We start from the raw sequence: 16,393 nt of genomic DNA, 5'->3' as shown, positions 1-16,393 counted from the left end.
TTATAGAGTCCACTGTATCTCAGGACCTGCTGGCAGAGCTGGACGGTGTCTACGTCTCACTCCGTTAAATCACACAGACATGCACGACACATATTTACCTTGTATAGTAAACTATGTGAAATGTATGTCCACATGTTTTACCCACGAGCCAGGCCTGGTGTTTATACTTGTAGAATTATTAGTAGCTTGTATTGACCTCTGTGCAACATGTGAGCAGAAATCTATAATGATAATAATAGTAATAATAATAATAATAATAATAATAATAATAATAATAATAATAATAATAATAATAATAAAACCTGATTTCAGCTGATACAAGAAAAATCACACAGATGCCCGGTCCACTGAAAACACTTTGTTTTTCTGGAGATTAAATCTTGTTTATCATAACCACACCCACTTTGCTGTAATTGGTCAAGCATCGAGGTTTGTCACAGCGCGTCATCAATTCTGGATGTCTCCACCTGCAAGGGACTCGTTGTATAAACAAAGCAGGGTGTGATAAAAGCTGGCTGGAGAAGGAGTGAAGGCATTATTAAATCATAATGGACTCTCGTAACCTCTCGTTCGCCCAGATTTTAGACGAACTTTATAAAGTAATAAGTTCAAAACATGGTCATGATGAGGGACTTACTGCATCTTGGAGAGAAAGACTTTTGAAACATGTGAGTCAGGAGAGTTGGAGTTTCACATTAGCTGGTGATAACTAAGAAGTGCAGCGTTCAGATGAAAACAGAGAGTGAGTTTTCATTGTCCTCTCACAGTAAAAATAGTTAATTCTTTATCTGTCTCCAGACAGCACATTAAAATACGAAGCGGCTGCTGATGTGATTGTGGAGATTATTGTGTCGCCTAGTTCATAAATCACAGATGAGCCATCAGCTGTTTACGGCCGGCATGTGGCCCCTGCAGCCGCGGCTGTTCGGGACAGAGGTGCCGAGTGTCAAGACGCCGTCCTGCTCCGAGAGTCAATTGTTTGATCTGCTGTCGCACTATCAGAGAGAGAGAGAAGGAGCTGCCTTCTAAATCTGTCCTCACCTGTCTCTTCACAGTAAACCGGTTCATCACATTTGTTTGTCCTAATAGCTCTTTACACGCATGTCCACAGTGGCCCTAACAGAACGCGACCCTGGGCCTCCATTGTATTTCTTAACAAAGTGAAATAAACATGTTTTCTAAATAAAAATTGATTGTGACTCAAATGAAAACACCACCAAGGATGGATGGATGTAGACAGAACCACAGACAGGTAGTTCGGGCCACATAAAATGTTTAGGCAGGACTTTCTTAGGGCCTTGAGTTTGAAATGTACAATCTACAGGCTCAATATTGAACGATCCTTACTCGCCATTTAATCCGGAATCGTCTTTTAATCCGATGACATTGTGATCGTGTGAGTTTTGAAAGTTGAAATGAAAGACCCGTCAGTGAGTACCTGCCGACGCGTCTCAGCAGCATCTGCAACAACATGTCAGCAGTAAACAAGCCGCTGTCTAAATACAAGCGAGTGATTGAAGCAATTGTTGCTAACAGCTGGTGAGGTTTGTGTGTGATGAGAGAGGACAGTGTGTGTGTGCTTGGGGGGTAACAGGAGTGACGCTGTGTGTGTGCAGGGAGTGGGTTCGGGGGGGGGAGTGGGGGGGGGCAGCTGTCAAGACTGACAAAATGTGAGCTTCCTACCTTCCCTTATAAGGACGAATCTGTGGAAATCATCTGCTCCATCCTGATAAACCCACGGCTGCCAAAAAGAGTGACCATCACTCTGTGGACACAACACAGCCGCGGTCATGTGATCTCTCCATTCTACTGCAGTATTTAAAAAAACACACAAAAAACAGTAGTTGGTTCACTCAAGGATATTATTTACAATAATGGCTGTTGTTTTTATATTTAATTGTCGTGTTGCTAACGATGCTAACTGAAAAGTGTATTTGAAGCCTTTGAAATATTTGAAATCGTAAGATTGTGGTTTTCTTATATATTGCTCACCAGCTCTACTAACATCCCATAATCACGTCCCAGATGAAGCCACGCAAATAAATAAATAGCACAACTGCAAGAGGCTCTTCTTCAGGTGCTAGAGTGAAATAATTCTTGGAGACAATGTTCTTCTCCTTTAAATTTATTTTAGTCATACAATTTATGTCCTAGTCCGGATAATACAAATGAAATAATGAAATGAGTCCTACCAAGCTAAGGACTGGTTTGGTACAAATGTCTTCTTGTAACTACAAATATTTCTTCTTCTCTCATTCAAAGTAAATAATCAAATCATTAGTATTAACTTCCTGTTGTTCAAGGTTCCATGCTGATTTATTTATTCAAGGAACAGGTGTCCACAAAGAAAGCTTTTGTGTCGTCGTCCAACACGAAACCTTTGCAACAACAAAGCGAAAGAAAGTCGAGAAAATCTCTGCAATGCTAAGTTGTTTGCGGGTCCTGCTCCTGTGTTGACCATAAGAAGCATCAGAGATGCGTTCAAGAGCAGAGATAAAAGTGGGTTAATGGAGTCTGCTGCTGGGTTTTTACTCCAGCTCATGGCTCCAAATGGAATATGTCTCCTGCTGAATGGATGTTATTTACATTCTTCAAGCTCCGCAGGCCTGATAGGAGCCCCCCGGCGCGCCAACGAAGACCCTGCAAGGATGACGAATATGGAGCCGAGGTCTCTGTGCGGAGACATGCAGCCACCGTCACCTGTTACACTCCATCTCCCTAAAAGGAGAGGCGGCAGCCAATCAGAGACGAGCTCCTGCTGTCTGGTGGAGGTCTGACACCTTCACCCCCCCCCCCCACACTCCGGCCATATTCTTACACTATCACTCCTCAGCTGTCTGACCAGGTTCAAGCCCCCTCCTCCTGACAAGCCCTTAGACGGCTCCTCTGAGACGCTCAAGTTACCAGGACTGTCACCCACTTCCTTCGTGGCCCGACATGGCTTAGTCGTATTAGCACATCTTTAGGGGGGGGGCATTTTATTAATACAAGATTGCTAATCTTTTTATCGCTTGAATACTTTCCTATGACTCTTCCAAGCAGAACTGAAGTCAATTTATTATAAATAAAACCCATAATAATGAAGGAAAATCCAAAAATGGCACTAGAATAATTCATATATGTAAGATAAGATAATATTTACCTTTGTTCTTCCACCATAGGGAACATTTAAATTGTTACAGCAGTTATATGACAAACATACACATTAAATTAAACCATGCATTACACATGTTAAAAAAAAATTTACAAAAGTAATAATTAAAACAATAATACGTCAATAAAATTATATTATCTCTATCTATCATTTAAATAAACACCATAATAAATAAAACAACGATAGAGATATAACCAACAATAAACACTAAGTAACACACTTATAAATATATGGGGGGAGGGAGTCAAAAACACAAATTAAAACATGATATTTTTATTTAAAAATACCCCATAGAGGTCAATCTTTAAAATTGTGTTATTGTGATATTTTTACATTATCACCTTTTGTGTCTATATTTAAAATAACTATTTTAATATTGATCTTTTTTACTTTTCTTCTACCTTTTCATACTATTATATCTTATTAAATACATTATTTATTACCTGTTATGTAGCATTATTGACTTAATTTTCTTTTGTATTAAAATGATTATTATTACTCATGTAGTAAAACCATTGATGAATATTTAAATGAAACATTACACATTTCTTTTTGGTCATTAAATGTAACAATATTGACAGTGAAAGTACATTCTTGCGCTTTTGTTACCACCAAACTTGTTCATTTTGTTTTCAGCATTATAAAGTATACTTCATTAAATGAATGATATCATTTCTCTCTCTGTTGTTTTTCAAAGTCTCTAAATGCCACAAACTACATGTCACTGGTGAGCTCATCATAAACTCCTCCTGCGTAACACCTCTCCACTTTGGTGGCACCCATGACACAGGATCCACGTTGACCGGCCCGTATTACTAAGCAGAACTTATTTGGGCTTTTTTTTTGCGAACTCCCGGCTCCTCCCCCCCGGCCCGTCCTCCGGTGCCTGGCCTCTGGATGCTGGGGAATATTTAAGGAAGCCCTCGAGCTGTACGCACTTTGTCCCAGAGGAAACCTCCAGCCTTGTGGTGAACAAACTTTAAGGTGAGTGAAGAAACTTAACTTTACTTCAACAACCTTAGTGACTCAATTTAGTTCTTCCTTGTGTTTGGGTTCATGTGACTTTCAGCAGAAGATTGTCTGATACATTTAATTGTATAAGGGATTCGAGAAAAGTTAGGAAAAACCTTCAATGTTAATTTAATGTATCTCACTTGTTGTTTATTCCTCCTTCATCTGTTTCTTTATATATCATTTTATGTGATGAGTTCTCTTTGTGCGAATGCGTTCTTCAGCTTTACCATTGATAGTTGTGTTGGCGGTCTGCGTCGCAGCCTCCGGCCATCATTAGGCGAAGGTGCTAGAACAGTGTTGCATAAGTTGAAGAAATGATGAGTAGATCGGCCAAAGAAGAAAAAAGTTTGGCAGGAGCAACATTTGATTCAAAAACATTGCTGCTATAAGAAGAATCAAAGATCTATAGATTAAACCAACATATTGTGACCAGAGTCGGGACAGGAGGAAGGATGCTGCTGGGATGCAGGTCAGGATCGGAGCTCGAGAACAGAAGTGCTCAGCATGTGTCAACAGCTGAGGTGCGACCCGACACACCGCCTCAGCTGTTAAGTGGCTCTGGCTTTACGCGGAGATACAGCTGTAAATAGAACCTTAAGTGTTTGGGGACGAGGGGGGGTGGTGGTGGTTAAACCGGGCCCTGTTTGGGCCAGCAGCTGTGGAACCGAGGGAGATTAGAGAAGTCCTCCACACATGTCTTTAAATGGAAGAGAGCCCGAAAGTCTGTCTTATCTCCCAACAGCCGGCCGACAAGACCAAAGATGTGTGACGACGAAGAGACCACCGCCCTTGTGTGCGACAACGGCTCCGGCCTGGTCAAGGCTGGGTTTGCCGGTGATGATGCCCCCCGTGCCGTGTTCCCCTCCATCGTCGGACGCCCTCGTCACCAGGTAAGACCGGACCGGACCAGAGCATCAGTGAGAGGAACTTTGTCTAAGTCTCAAATTTTCCTCCTCAGGGCGTGATGGTGGGTATGGGTCAGAAGGACAGCTATGTGGGAGACGAGGCCCAGAGCAAGAGGGGTATCCTGACCCTGAAGTACCCCATCGAGCACGGCATCATCACCAACTGGGACGACATGGAGAAGGTGAGAGAGAACCACACCAGATTGTCCTTAATCTTCTTTCTGACATTAACTAATCGGTTTTTGAGACAGATCTGGCACCACACCTTCTACAACGAGCTCCGTGTGGCCCCAGAGGAACACCCCACCCTGCTGACTGAAGCCCCCCTCAACCCCAAGGCCAACAGAGAGAAGATGACCCAGATCATGTTTGAGACCTTCAACGTCCCCGCCATGTACGTCGCCATCCAGGCCGTCCTGTCCCTGTACGCCTCCGGCCGTACCACCGGTGAGTCGCCTCAGCCCAGTGTTCCCCTCGACCCGGTGTGTCCCTGTCACGGGCTGGTTCTGAAACCCCGCCACTCTCCGCAGGTATCGTGCTGGACTCCGGCGACGGTGTCACCCACAACGTGCCCATCTATGAGGGTTACGCTCTCCCCCACGCCATCATGCGTCTGGATCTGGCCGGTCGCGACTTGACCGACTACCTGATGAAGATCCTGACTGAGCGTGGATACTCTTTTGTGACCACTGGTGAGTTCACGGCATACATTCAGGATGGATAGCGTGTTTTTATTGGCAGAAATAAGTGGTTAAACCAGAATGAATGTTGAAATAGGACACTGTCAGGAAGAACACTGTCATAAATCATAAACCATAAAACATAAATATGCATTTTCTTAACACATTTTCTAGCCCTGAAATACAGTTTTCTAGCTCTTAAGTCACGATGCTAAGGTCAAACGCTCACTTACCTTTACTCCAAACAAAAAAGTTATTTTAATAAAAAAAATGTTTTGTATTGACATTAACGTTATTGTCTATCATGGATCTAAAAGCAAAATGAACTATCATGATGCTAAAAAGGAATATAAAACATCACGAAAAGTATCTTAAACAATAACGGCTGTCTGTTAGTGGCTACAGCTAATGTTGCTAACTCAAGGATATTTTAAAATGACCTTACTTAGCTTCAGGCTAGAAAACTAAACGTTAGGCAAATGTTGTTGTCCATCTTTTATCATACATAACCAAATAAAAGCTTTATTTAAAATAAAATATTTCCCAATTGTGAAGAAGATATGTTTACTATTAAAGCTATCCGTTAGCATTAGCTGTGTCTATTTGTAATCATCACTGAAGAGAAACTATGTTGTATTTGTAGAAAAAGTATTGATTTAAATTTCCCCGTTTCCAGCCGAGCGTGAGATCGTGCGCGACATCAAGGAGAAGCTGTGCTACGTCGCCCTGGACTTTGAGAACGAGATGGCCACCGCCGCCTCCTCCTCCTCCCTGGAGAAGAGCTACGAGCTGCCCGACGGTCAGGTCATCACCATCGGCAACGAGCGTTTCCGCTGCCCGGAGACCCTCTTCCAGCCCTCTTTCATCGGTGAGCGCTCCGGTCCCGCGTGCTACCCCTGAATACTCTTGCTAACCTTTCGTCTCACCTGCTCAGGTATGGAGTCCGCCGGCATCCATGAGACGGCGTACAACAGCATCATGAAGTGCGACATCGACATCCGCAAGGATCTGTACGCCAACAACGTACTGTCCGGTGGAACCACCATGTACCCCGGTATTGCTGACCGTATGCAGAAGGAGATCACCGCCCTGGCCCCCAGCACCATGAAGATCAAGGTGAGACTTAGAAACCAGGAAGTCTGAGACTTCGTCAGATGATACTTCTAGAAGAGGTAGAGCTTCCTAGTGTCTGACTAGCAACGCTGACGCCCCCTCTCGTCCTCCTCCAGATCATCGCCCCCCCAGAGAGGAAGTACTCAGTCTGGATCGGTGGCTCCATCCTGGCTTCTCTGTCCACCTTCCAGCAGATGTGGATCAGCAAGCAGGAGTACGATGAGGCAGGCCCCTCCATCGTCCACAGGAAGTGCTTCTAAATCTTCGCCCCAGCACCAAAACAGAGCCCACACCACCCGCCCCCATTTCTACTGTGCCTATTGCTGTATATACATGTTCTATTTTAATAAAGACTAGTTGCTTTGACAGTACCACAGTGTGCCGTGGACGATTCCTCGAGTCCAATGTTCTTGAATATTTGAAGATTATATTAATCTGACTGATCCTGATAGTGCTCAAAGATACCATGGAATACTGAATACAACACATGACGACAGTCTAAATGGCTCTTCTTCAGGTGCAATAATGCTCACAAACAATGTATAACTTGAGACTGTACACCAAAAAAAGCTGTCGAAAATAGTAAAATTAATGATAATATGTCGACGTGAATTAAAAGCATTTTGATTTCCTAGAGAATCAAAGAGATTCCCAAGACAGAGAGAAAACAAAAGCTGTTTATATTTGGCCTAAAATTTCTTAGTGGGCTGGGATTGAAATATACAAATAAATTGTAGCACGTTTTTTCACGTGTGAAAGTGTCACAAGATGCTTAACATAAAAACACAACTAATTTAAGAATGGTAGTAAATAATACAAAACACAATGTACAAACAAAATACATTGTATTTACATAATATAAATATGAAGGTAAAAACACAGAAATTGATTAAAATAAAATAAAAATCAATTGATGAATCCAGTTGAGAGTCGACATCCCATTTTAGCAGAAATCTATAAAAGTGCGTTTTTAAGAGATTCAAAAGACACATAAATAGAGTACAGGATTATATTTACACACACGGGGAAGCAACATCTTGTTTTAACTGTTTTTATAATATAATAATATTGCTAATTTTATCTCGTTCATTTATTTTAATTATAGAAAATAATGTTTTTTTTTATAATATTTTGACTGTGACTCAGTAATTCTGTGGGAAACTGAATATTAAACCCTTTTACAAAAAACAGTTATTCAATCTTTTATAAATCAGGTCAAATATGGGTTTAACTTCTTTTGCTGAAATTAATAATCACAAAGGTTGTGATGTGATTTTGTTTAAAATGTTGAATTCATTTATAATTCAATGACTCATGAACCTCAGACTTTTACCTGTCGGGGGGGGGGGGTCACCTCCTGGCTCCACAGGTGATATGAATGAGCATAATAAGCTCCACCCCCTTCCCTTGTCACCCATGAGCTCTTGACCTCGAGGTTGAAGCTGCATCGCTGTCAAATGTGATTGAATCATGAAAGGCCTTGACTGTAACGTGGTCCGCTTCCACCTGCAAGTCAGTTTCGGGATCACGGTGAAGAAACTGGAGAAGAAGAAGACGGGGAAACTCCTGCCCAGCGGCGCTCAGGTCTTCAACGTTCCTCTGGAGGGTTTGCCGAGAAGCTTCGTCCCCGGGTTCGGCCTGGTGCCCTGGTGAGGGAACAGATTGTGTAGCGAGGAGGTCGACGTGAGCTGATGCTTGGTGTCTGTGTGGCAGCTTTCTGGTGGACGCCTGCTCCTGTCTGCTGGAGCGAGCCGGGATGGTCGGCCTGTTCAGGAAACCAGGCTCGGTTTCACGCATCAGAGACCTCAGGGTGAGAACTGGTCACATATGATGTAAAATACTGAGTTTTTCAAACTATTCTGCTGGTTTAAGTTTCAAAATTACTTTATTATCTGGTTATAATGGGGTCAAAGGGAAAAAAGGAAAAATATTGTACTCCTTTTAAGGTGACGAAGAACTTTTTTCTTTTTCTGAAACCACAGGTGGTATCACTCTAACCCAAGGGTTTCAAACTTGCGGCAGGGGGCCATTTTTGGCCCGTTGTATTATATTCTATGGCCCTCTGTTTGTTAGCTAAGTTTGCTTTTTAGACGTCAGATACTTGAGGAATACATTAAATCACATCAACATCTTAAGACGTTTTTATTTGTTCACGCTTTTCCTTGATTTTCTGGAACTCCTGTTGTGTTATCAGTGTTATCTTGACCTTTAAAGTATATATTTTATTGAATATTGTTTTGATTTGAGCGCTTTGTGACCCTGGTCTGGAAAAGCACTATACAAATAAAAATTACTTACTGACTTGTATCTAAAGCTAAGATGGGAAATAAAAGTACAAAAAAAACTCAAATGTAATCCTTTGAAGCATTTTTAAGTTATTTCACAATTGGATTTCTTCCCAGGCCAAGTTGAACGATGGACAAAGCTGCCTGCAGGCGGCGCTCCCGTACGACGTGGCCTCGCTCGTCAAGCAGTTCTGCCGAGAACTGCCCGAGCCTCTGTTTCCTCCGGCGTTCCACGCCGCGCTCCTAAAAGCCCAGGCGCTGCCCACCGAGAGGGAGCGGACCACCGCCCTGCAACTGCTGTGCTGTCTGGTACCAGCCAGGAACTCCTCCTGCCTCCACTTCCTCTTTGACTTCCTTTCCAGCGTGTCCAAAAGGTATCGCGGTCAAGTGTTTCCCACCTTGTCTGTCTGGAAGAGCAGCCGTTCTACTCCGAGTCTCTGCTGGACGACTGAGCTTCTCTCATAGTCCAGACACCTTCTGTTCTTCTGTTCCCAGGTGCCACGAGAACCTGATGACCAGCTCCAACCTGGCCATGGTCTTCGCCCCGTGTCTGCTGCCCCCCCCAACCCCAGCCGAGATGACGGAGGCCCGCCTGAGACTAAGGGTCCTGCTGCTGCAGTCCTTCATCGAAGCCCCTCACTTGTTTGGTGAGAGTCTTCATTGAAACTGTTTTTAAAGGCTGGATCTAAACCAGGTCGTTTTTTTTGGCAGGAGTCGAACCCAAAACTGTGATGGACAGTGTTCAGTTCCTGGCCGGTCTGAACCGGTCGGAGGGAGGACAACGGAAGAGACACAGTTTCAAAGGTGAGTCGTGAACTTCCCTTTTTCTCCAAGATATTCCAGGATAGGTTCTGGATCACTGTAGACTGATGATGCAGCATTTAGAGAAGCAGTGGCTCTACTAAGTCTTTGTCAGGTCACTGAGCTCTTTCGCAGATCCTCAATAGTTTTTTATTTTAACAACAAACTAAATGTTATATAGAATCAAACATTAAAATTACGAGGAAGTTGATCCTCAAGCGAAAACCCTTTACATGTCGATTTATTTAGTTTTGTCTCCCCAGATTGGGAAATTCAAGTGGTTCATCACTACATACACATATTAGGATGTGCAGTACACATATTAAATAAATAAAGATGAAAATGGAACAAAATTAAATAATGATTATAATTTTAAAAAGTAATGACAAACATTCTAATTTTGCAACGTGGTTTTCTCGTCATTGCAGTTGCATTTTTGTGACTCTAAGGAGAGCCAAAAACAGTTTTTAATTGTATTCAGATGTAAAATAAAATGTACTTTGTGCTAATGGCTACATTAAAAAAAACTAAATGTTACTGATAACTTTATTATTTTCATCAAACGTATCATTAATGAATTCAAGATGTAAATTTTGGACAATGAAATTTCACAATAATTCTAGTGATGCGGCCCGGTCTCTGGACTCAACCGAGGTCAAAGGTCGGAGCGACAGAATCCACCCCGGCCCGCAGGCTCCCCCTCAGGAGGAGCCTCGGGATGGTCGACATCCAACAGTTCAGGGCTTGCAGGCTCAGCGAAGGAACCAGTGGGTGTATATATAGGAAAAAACCCCGAGGACGGATGAGGACTTGATGCTCTCTGATGTGGTTCTGTGTCGACAGATACGTCGCTGGACGAAGGATCCATCAGAGACGCCGTCAAGGCTCAGTACGAGAAGTTAAGAAGGTGCATGTTTCCAAATAATATGATTGTTCAATTTAATGTAAAGTTTGAGAAATTATACAAATTTTAGTCCTGTATATGAAAAAAAACTCGTATTTCAAGTTGTAGCTTCTTTTTTAACTTGTGATCTCGCTCAACAATCATTTTCTACACTTGTGACATATAACATCTCTTCTCCTTCAGGATCACCAGAGGAACAGCAGAAGACTCTTCTCCTCTTCTCACTGCTGTCGGGAAACTCTCTCTCACTCCCAGGAGACGGATTTCACTTTAGTGTTTTTAAAAATCCTCATTAAGAAACCGTTTTAATGTACTTATTCTGTGGTGGGTCTTTGTATGATGGAAAACAGGTCTGTACTTCATGGGAATAAATGTTAAACTTTTAATTTGGTGGATTCTTTGGAAAGAAACACGTTTTTTTTTTTAAGATAAAATGAAAGTGTGGGTTTGTGTTCTTCGTCGCTAAGTGCTTCTAGCTGTGGTTGTTGTTAAGAGGCCTGTGGTTCTCTCCTCCTCCCCGGATGGATGTTCCGTTTCCTAGCAACGCAGTCGTGAACCGTAAAGTGTGGCGAAGCGTGGATTGACATGGATGCCCTTCAAAGCAAAACACGTGTGACTACAATTAAATAAGCGGGTCATTGATAATGTATCGATTAAATGGAGGTATATAATAATTATTAGGCCTTAATAGTAATAAAGTTGAATCAAGATAATCCACAGTCCCAGTTTTGAATCTAAATGTGCATGTTTTATTTTGAAAAGCGGAAGTATAGGGTTTATTCTGGTGGGCTTGACGGGGCTCTCGCTGAAGCTGTCTTTCATCAGTGAGACAAGGTGAGCAAAATAACCTTTTATGAGCGAAAATATACTTTTAAATATCGCAGTCATTGACATGAGCTTAATTCTCAGATGATATTGGTCTCAATCCGTGTTTAATTTCCATAAACATCACGTCCTGATTGTAGGACATGTCGCAGGTAAAATGGCTTCCTGTTTACATGTCTTCTTGTAGATGGGAGACTCTGTGGCCCGGATCTCCCTGCTCGGGGTCCTGCTGTGTGTGTGCGGGGTGCACTCTCGCAGTCCACGCACGGCGGACCAGGTGTCCGAGGCCGACATCCAGCGGCTGCTGCACGGCGTCATGGAGCAGCTCGGCATCGCTCGGCCCCGCGTGGAGTATCCAGCCCACCAGGCCACCAACATCGAGGGGCCACAGAGCATCCAGGGTACACCTAATAATAATACAAATGATGGAGGCGGGTGGAGAGGAAATCAATGTATATTTGATTTATTTTTAAGAGTAATTACTTATTTAAAATCATCTATGAAGAGCAAATCAAATACTCTTAAATAAGCAAATCTAATGTTGGCAAAAATACGGTCTTAAATAATGAAATAATTTGTTGGAATAAATGATGTAAACAAAATCAAAGTATTCATTTCAAGTCCGACGAAAATGATTACATATATTACATATATTTAAAACAATAATACTGATAAAAATGAAACGCTTTTACTTAATAAATTACAATAAATATTTTTAAATTATAGTAATGAATAGAACAAAACTAATAAAATAAAAATAATGGATCATAATAATCGATCAGACACGCATGTTCTTTAACGTTGCAGTTACACTGTTCTGACACTGGGGGAGCCAGAAACGATGGTTTTAATGTTGCGTTCTGCTGCTTAAATATGTGAAATTAAATAATAAGATGAAAAGAATGACAATATTTATTTTCGTGGAAAGAATTCATGTAAAATAGAACAAAAGTATGAAAACTGGGGGGAGACAGAAAGAAGCGTTTCAATGTTGCGCACTGCTACTTTAAGAGGTATAATAGAATCAATTAAACAAAAAAAAGATTGTTTTTTGTGGGAAGAAATTCTGTAAAAAAAATCACGAAATTAATTATTAGGACATACAACTCACCTTTTAATAACAATAACTAATAAAAGTGCTTAACAAATATAAATGACGTAATTACTAATACTGATAAAAAATATAACACTAAAATAATGATCATAATGAATAAAACAAAAACAAGAAAGTAAAAATAATAGATAATATTATAAACAATATTAATGCGAAAACGTATGTTTCTCAACATTGCAGTTACACTGTTCTGACACTGGGGGAGCCATAAACGATAGTTTTCAATGCTTTAAGATGTAAAATAAAATAAATAAAAATAATTATTTTTGTGAGAGGAACTGATGTAAAAGAAATCATCACAATTAAAGTTCAGTTCGACAAAAGAAAAGTATCAAATTGTTATCAGTATTTATTCGAGGGACAAAAAGCAAAATAGTCCAGTGTCTTTCCTTATTGTTAATGTAATGCTCTACGATCGTCCACTAGGTGGTGCTCACGAGGGACTGCAGCATCTCGGTCCATACGGGAACATCCCAAACATCATTGCCGAACTGGCCGGAGACAACGTTCCCAAAGACCTGAGCGACGACCACAGCTACCCAGACCCCCCGAACCCCTGCCCGAGGGGCAAGACCGGTACCTGCTCCCGTCAAAGGATGTTTCTCATTGGTCGCTCTGAACGTCTGTCTCGCCGCAGCAGGTGACGGATGCTTGGAAAACGCTCCCGACACGGCGGAGTTCAGCCGCGAGTTCCAGAAACACCAACATCTGTTCGATCCAGAGCACGACTACGCCGCCCGGGCCAAGTGGGTGAGTCTCGGTTTCAGACCTCCTCGCTCCGGGTGAAAACATTATGACCAGCCTGGAGTGACGTGGAAGATCTCACGTCTTCTCTGCCTGCAGAACAAGGAGCGACTGTACCAGAAGCTGAAGGGCGGAGCTCAGAGGAGAAAACGGGTGAACGTCAACACACGTTTATTCCCGACTGTTTCCTCACTCATGACCACAAACTTCTCCCTCAGAGCCTGAATCCGTACCTGATGGGTCAACGTCTGGACACCGTGGTGGCCAAGAAGTCGGCGCCTCACTTTTCCGAAGAGGACCCGACGACCGCGTCCAACTAATCCTTAGACAGTTTAAAGAAATGCTTTTACGCACACTCGTATGTTTGACACTGTATCATAAAGAGTTTATTTATCTGCAGGGGTTTGTGTTTCTGTGACTGGATTTCTATGGAGTCGAAATATCTTCTTGTAAACATGTTGTTTGGTGATGTCGTCAATAACGTAAATAAAGTTTGATCTGCAACCAGAACACAGTTTGTTTGACTCTAACTACTGAAATAAATCTCCCTAATCTGTTATAAAAGAAAATGAAAATCTTAAATGTATCAATTGGATTTTTAAATTGGATTTTTATTCCATGTGATTTAGTTTAGATCCTTTTTCAAAAATGTTATTTGGAGTTTTAAAAATGCAAATATGTATTTAATATTGATTTATTTTCAAACGCACTTTAAGTAATTATAACGATTACCTGTTTTGACAATGATATAAAAAAAAATGTTTTGCCTTAAATATAAACATTAAAATGGTCTATGACATTAAAGAAAATTAAATATGAATGAAATAAAAATAGATGAATTAAACTAAATACAATAAATGAACATAAAATGGCAAATAAATAATTAAAAACTAATAAAAAAAAGATATAAATCAAACATAATGCATTTTATTAATAATTGTTTAATTATATACCATTTTATGTTAATGTATCTATTATTTATTGTATTTTGTAATTAAATTTGTAATTAACACACTTTTATTAATTATTATATTTTCGAAGGTGAAGGGAAATACATTATACTATGGTGTATAACTTTATACTTAGAATATAATGATGTATTGGAATTAATACGCTTTTTTATATCTAGAATATGACGATCACAATTTCAATAAATCGAAGGTTGATCTATTGTGTATTCTTTAGTGTGTAAATGTATCTGCAAATATACTTTTTTTTGTTTTACATGATGTCATTTTTAACCTTTAAAATTCTTTAATTCCTTGTTTGTTTGTTTTATTCAAAGTATTTAAATGTATTATTTGGATTTAATTGAAATAATTAATTTGAAAATAGTTCAGAAACTGAAGTCAAATGTGAAATATTTTGTCCATTTATTTCGATTTACTGATTTATTTCTGTTTATTTTTGTTATACTTTATTCCAGCGGTTCTTTCATACCATCGTTTCATCGACTGAACACGTTTGTGTTTGTGATCTGTTTGGAATGTTTCTCCATGTTTGGGGAGGAGCTGAATCCTGCTCAGATTCAGGGGTGGGTCCAGAACCAGATAAAACCTCAAGAGCATCTCAACTTGATCTCAGGAGGCTCCATATGACACAGGAGAACTTTCTCTTTTATGATATTGGTTAGAAAAAGGTAATTTCTACATTTTTTGATATTCATAATAAATAGCTGATAATTCTAATCCAGTGTTTCCTGCAGGTGCATCATGGGAAAACTCTCTCTCCTGGCCCTCCTGCTGCTCTTCAGAACCTCCAGAGCTGGGACTCTCCAGTTCCCGAACCTGAAGTTCCACCCAAACCACCTGGATGAGTGTCAGCAGCCGTCCATCGCTGGACTGCTCTCCTGCAGGACTGGACCCGCCTCAGCAGGAACCGAAGAGGTTCTCGAGTCCAGCCAGGAGGCTCTGCACGTCACAGAGGGCCGGTACCTGAGACTGGACTGGTGCAAGACCCAGCCGCTGAAGCAGACGCTCCGGGAGGACGGCTGCCTGAGCCGGACCATCGTCAACCGCTTCTGCTACGGTCAGTGCAACTCCTTCTACATCCCCAGACAGGACCAGCAGGACGGCGGCGCCTTCCAGTCCTGCTCCGCCTGCAAACCCAGAACCTTCAGCACCGTCACCTACACGCTCTTCTGCCCGGGCCTGACGCCCAGCACACGGAGGAAGAAGGTCCAGCAGGTGAAGCAGTGTCGCTGCACGGACATTGACATGGACTAGAGACGTATTGAGATGAGAAGGAAATGATGTTTCTACTCTGGACCCACGACCCAAACATCAAAGTCAGGAACACTTTGGGGCCCAGGAAGGAGATCCGAGTGACTCAAACCTTTATTTTAAGCTGGAGAAACACAGAGAAGCTTCTCAACAAACAACTTCTCCACAACTTCTTCTGCTCAAAAGAACATTGTTCAGTTGTTTAGAAAATGGACTTTGATTATTAATTTAATTAATGTATTTTTGTTTTGTTTTTAAATCCTTAAATTTCTTCTAAATTAATTGCAATACTGTTTTTTTTAATGTTGTTTTTAGATTAAACAAAGGAAAGTACAGTTATTTATTTTCAATGTTTTTATATTTTATCTAATGTTATATTGACTTGTTTGACCTTATTTAAATAAAACATATATTTTTTAATATCTTATATGCATATATACTATATATATATATATATATATATATATTGTTTACTTTGGTAGGTGTAAACCTTGCAGATTTAAACATTTAAATGTATATATAATTTGTGCTAAAACTTGTAAATAAATTCTGTGCAAAGGGTTTCAGATTCATCCTCTTGTGTGAAGGTTCAAATGACGTGTTTTTGTGTGTCGTGAGTACAACAATAAATA

General features: G+C 40.9%; 4 protein-coding genes across 6 annotated transcripts; all 4 read left to right on the top strand.

Annotated features, from left to right (window-relative positions):
• The first annotated feature begins 4,914 nt into the window (after window positions 1–4,914).
• actc1a (actin alpha cardiac muscle 1a) lies at window positions 4,915–7,237 on the top strand. The gene is made up of 7 exons (XM_087805272.1): window positions 4,915–5,058; window positions 5,127–5,255; window positions 5,325–5,520; window positions 5,604–5,765; window positions 6,430–6,621; window positions 6,688–6,869; window positions 6,983–7,237. Exons 1-7 carry the CDS (start codon window positions 4,930–4,932, stop codon window positions 7,124–7,126), a joined length of 1,134 nt encoding a protein of 377 aa, XP_087661398.1. The 5' UTR covers window positions 4,915–4,929; the 3' UTR covers window positions 7,127–7,237.
• A 1,099-nt stretch (window positions 7,238–8,336) lies between these two features.
• Window positions 8,337–11,130, top strand: LOC148067796 (inactive Rho GTPase-activating protein 11B-like). Its single transcript, XM_087806310.1, has 8 exons — window positions 8,337–8,515; window positions 8,580–8,676; window positions 9,269–9,525; window positions 9,647–9,798; window positions 9,863–9,955; window positions 10,576–10,719; window positions 10,796–10,859; window positions 11,040–11,130. The coding sequence occupies exons 1-8, from the start codon at window positions 8,337–8,339 to the stop codon at window positions 11,128–11,130; spliced, it is 1,077 nt and encodes a 358-aa protein (XP_087662436.1).
• Window positions 11,131–11,618: 488 nt separating this feature from the next.
• scg5 (secretogranin V) lies at window positions 11,619–14,049 on the top strand. Of its 2 annotated transcripts, none has more exons than XM_087805659.1 (6): window positions 11,619–11,690; window positions 11,869–12,082; window positions 13,222–13,371; window positions 13,436–13,545; window positions 13,639–13,692; window positions 13,758–14,049. In XM_087805659.1, exons 2-6 carry the CDS (start codon window positions 11,869–11,871, stop codon window positions 13,857–13,859), a joined length of 630 nt encoding a protein of 209 aa, XP_087661785.1. In that variant the 5' UTR covers window positions 11,619–11,690; the 3' UTR covers window positions 13,860–14,049. The 2 variants fall into 2 exon arrangements, with proteins under 2 accessions (XP_087661785.1, XP_087661784.1); XM_087805658.1 differs by having other exon boundaries at window positions 13,433–13,545.
• A 1,077-nt stretch (window positions 14,050–15,126) lies between these two features.
• On the top strand, window positions 15,127–16,149 carry grem1a (gremlin 1a, DAN family BMP antagonist). 2 transcript variants are annotated; one of them, XM_087805276.1, is made up of 2 exons: window positions 15,127–15,178; window positions 15,245–16,149. In XM_087805276.1, exons 1-2 carry the CDS (start codon window positions 15,159–15,161, stop codon window positions 15,762–15,764), a joined length of 540 nt encoding a protein of 179 aa, XP_087661402.1. In that variant the 5' UTR covers window positions 15,127–15,158; the 3' UTR covers window positions 15,765–16,149. The 2 variants fall into 2 exon arrangements, with proteins under 2 accessions (XP_087661402.1, XP_087661401.1); XM_087805275.1 differs by having other exon boundaries at window positions 15,129–15,178; window positions 15,233–16,149.
• Window positions 16,150–16,393: the final 244 nt, after the last annotated feature.

This window comes from Callionymus lyra, chromosome 13, assembly GCF_982586985.1.
Source record: "Callionymus lyra chromosome 13, fCalLyr1.hap1.1, whole genome shotgun sequence".
Classification (NCBI taxonomy): domain Eukaryota; kingdom Metazoa; phylum Chordata; class Actinopteri; order Syngnathiformes; family Callionymidae; genus Callionymus; species Callionymus lyra.
Note: the sequence above shows the minus strand (reverse complement) of the source record. Positions and strands in the feature narration are given on the sequence as shown.

Bases quoted from the DNA above. Each gene is read 5' to 3' on its own strand.
- actc1a (XM_087805272.1), top strand. From the start codon at position 4,930: ATGTGTGACGACGAAGAGACCACCGCCCTTGTGTGCGACAACGGCTCC. The intron at 5,521-5,603 runs GTGAGTCGCCTC...CACTCTCCGCAG, and splicing joins CGCCTCCGGCCGTACCACCG to GTATCGTGCTGGACTCCGGC. The intron at 6,622-6,687 runs GTGAGCGCTCCG...TCACCTGCTCAG, and splicing joins CTTCCAGCCCTCTTTCATCG to GTATGGAGTCCGCCGGCATC.
- LOC148067796 (XM_087806310.1), top strand. From the start codon at position 8,337: ATGAAAGGCCTTGACTGTAACGTGGTCCGCTTCCACCTGCAAGTCAGT. The intron at 8,677-9,268 runs GTGAGAACTGGT...ATTTCTTCCCAG, and splicing joins CACGCATCAGAGACCTCAGG to GCCAAGTTGAACGATGGACA. The intron at 9,526-9,646 runs GTATCGCGGTCA...TTCTGTTCCCAG, and splicing joins CTTTCCAGCGTGTCCAAAAG to GTGCCACGAGAACCTGATGA.
- scg5 (XM_087805658.1), top strand. From the start codon at position 11,869: ATGGGAGACTCTGTGGCCCGGATCTCCCTGCTCGGGGTCCTGCTGTGT. The intron at 13,546-13,638 runs GTGAGTCTCGGT...CTCTGCCTGCAG, and splicing joins ACGCCGCCCGGGCCAAGTGG to AACAAGGAGCGACTGTACCA. The intron at 13,693-13,757 runs GTGAACGTCAAC...CTTCTCCCTCAG, and splicing joins GAGCTCAGAGGAGAAAACGG to AGCCTGAATCCGTACCTGAT.
- grem1a (XM_087805275.1), top strand. From the start codon at position 15,159: ATGATATTGGTTAGAAAAAG. The intron at 15,179-15,232 runs GTAATTTCTACA...ATTCTAATCCAG, and splicing joins ATGATATTGGTTAGAAAAAG to TGTTTCCTGCAGGTGCATCA.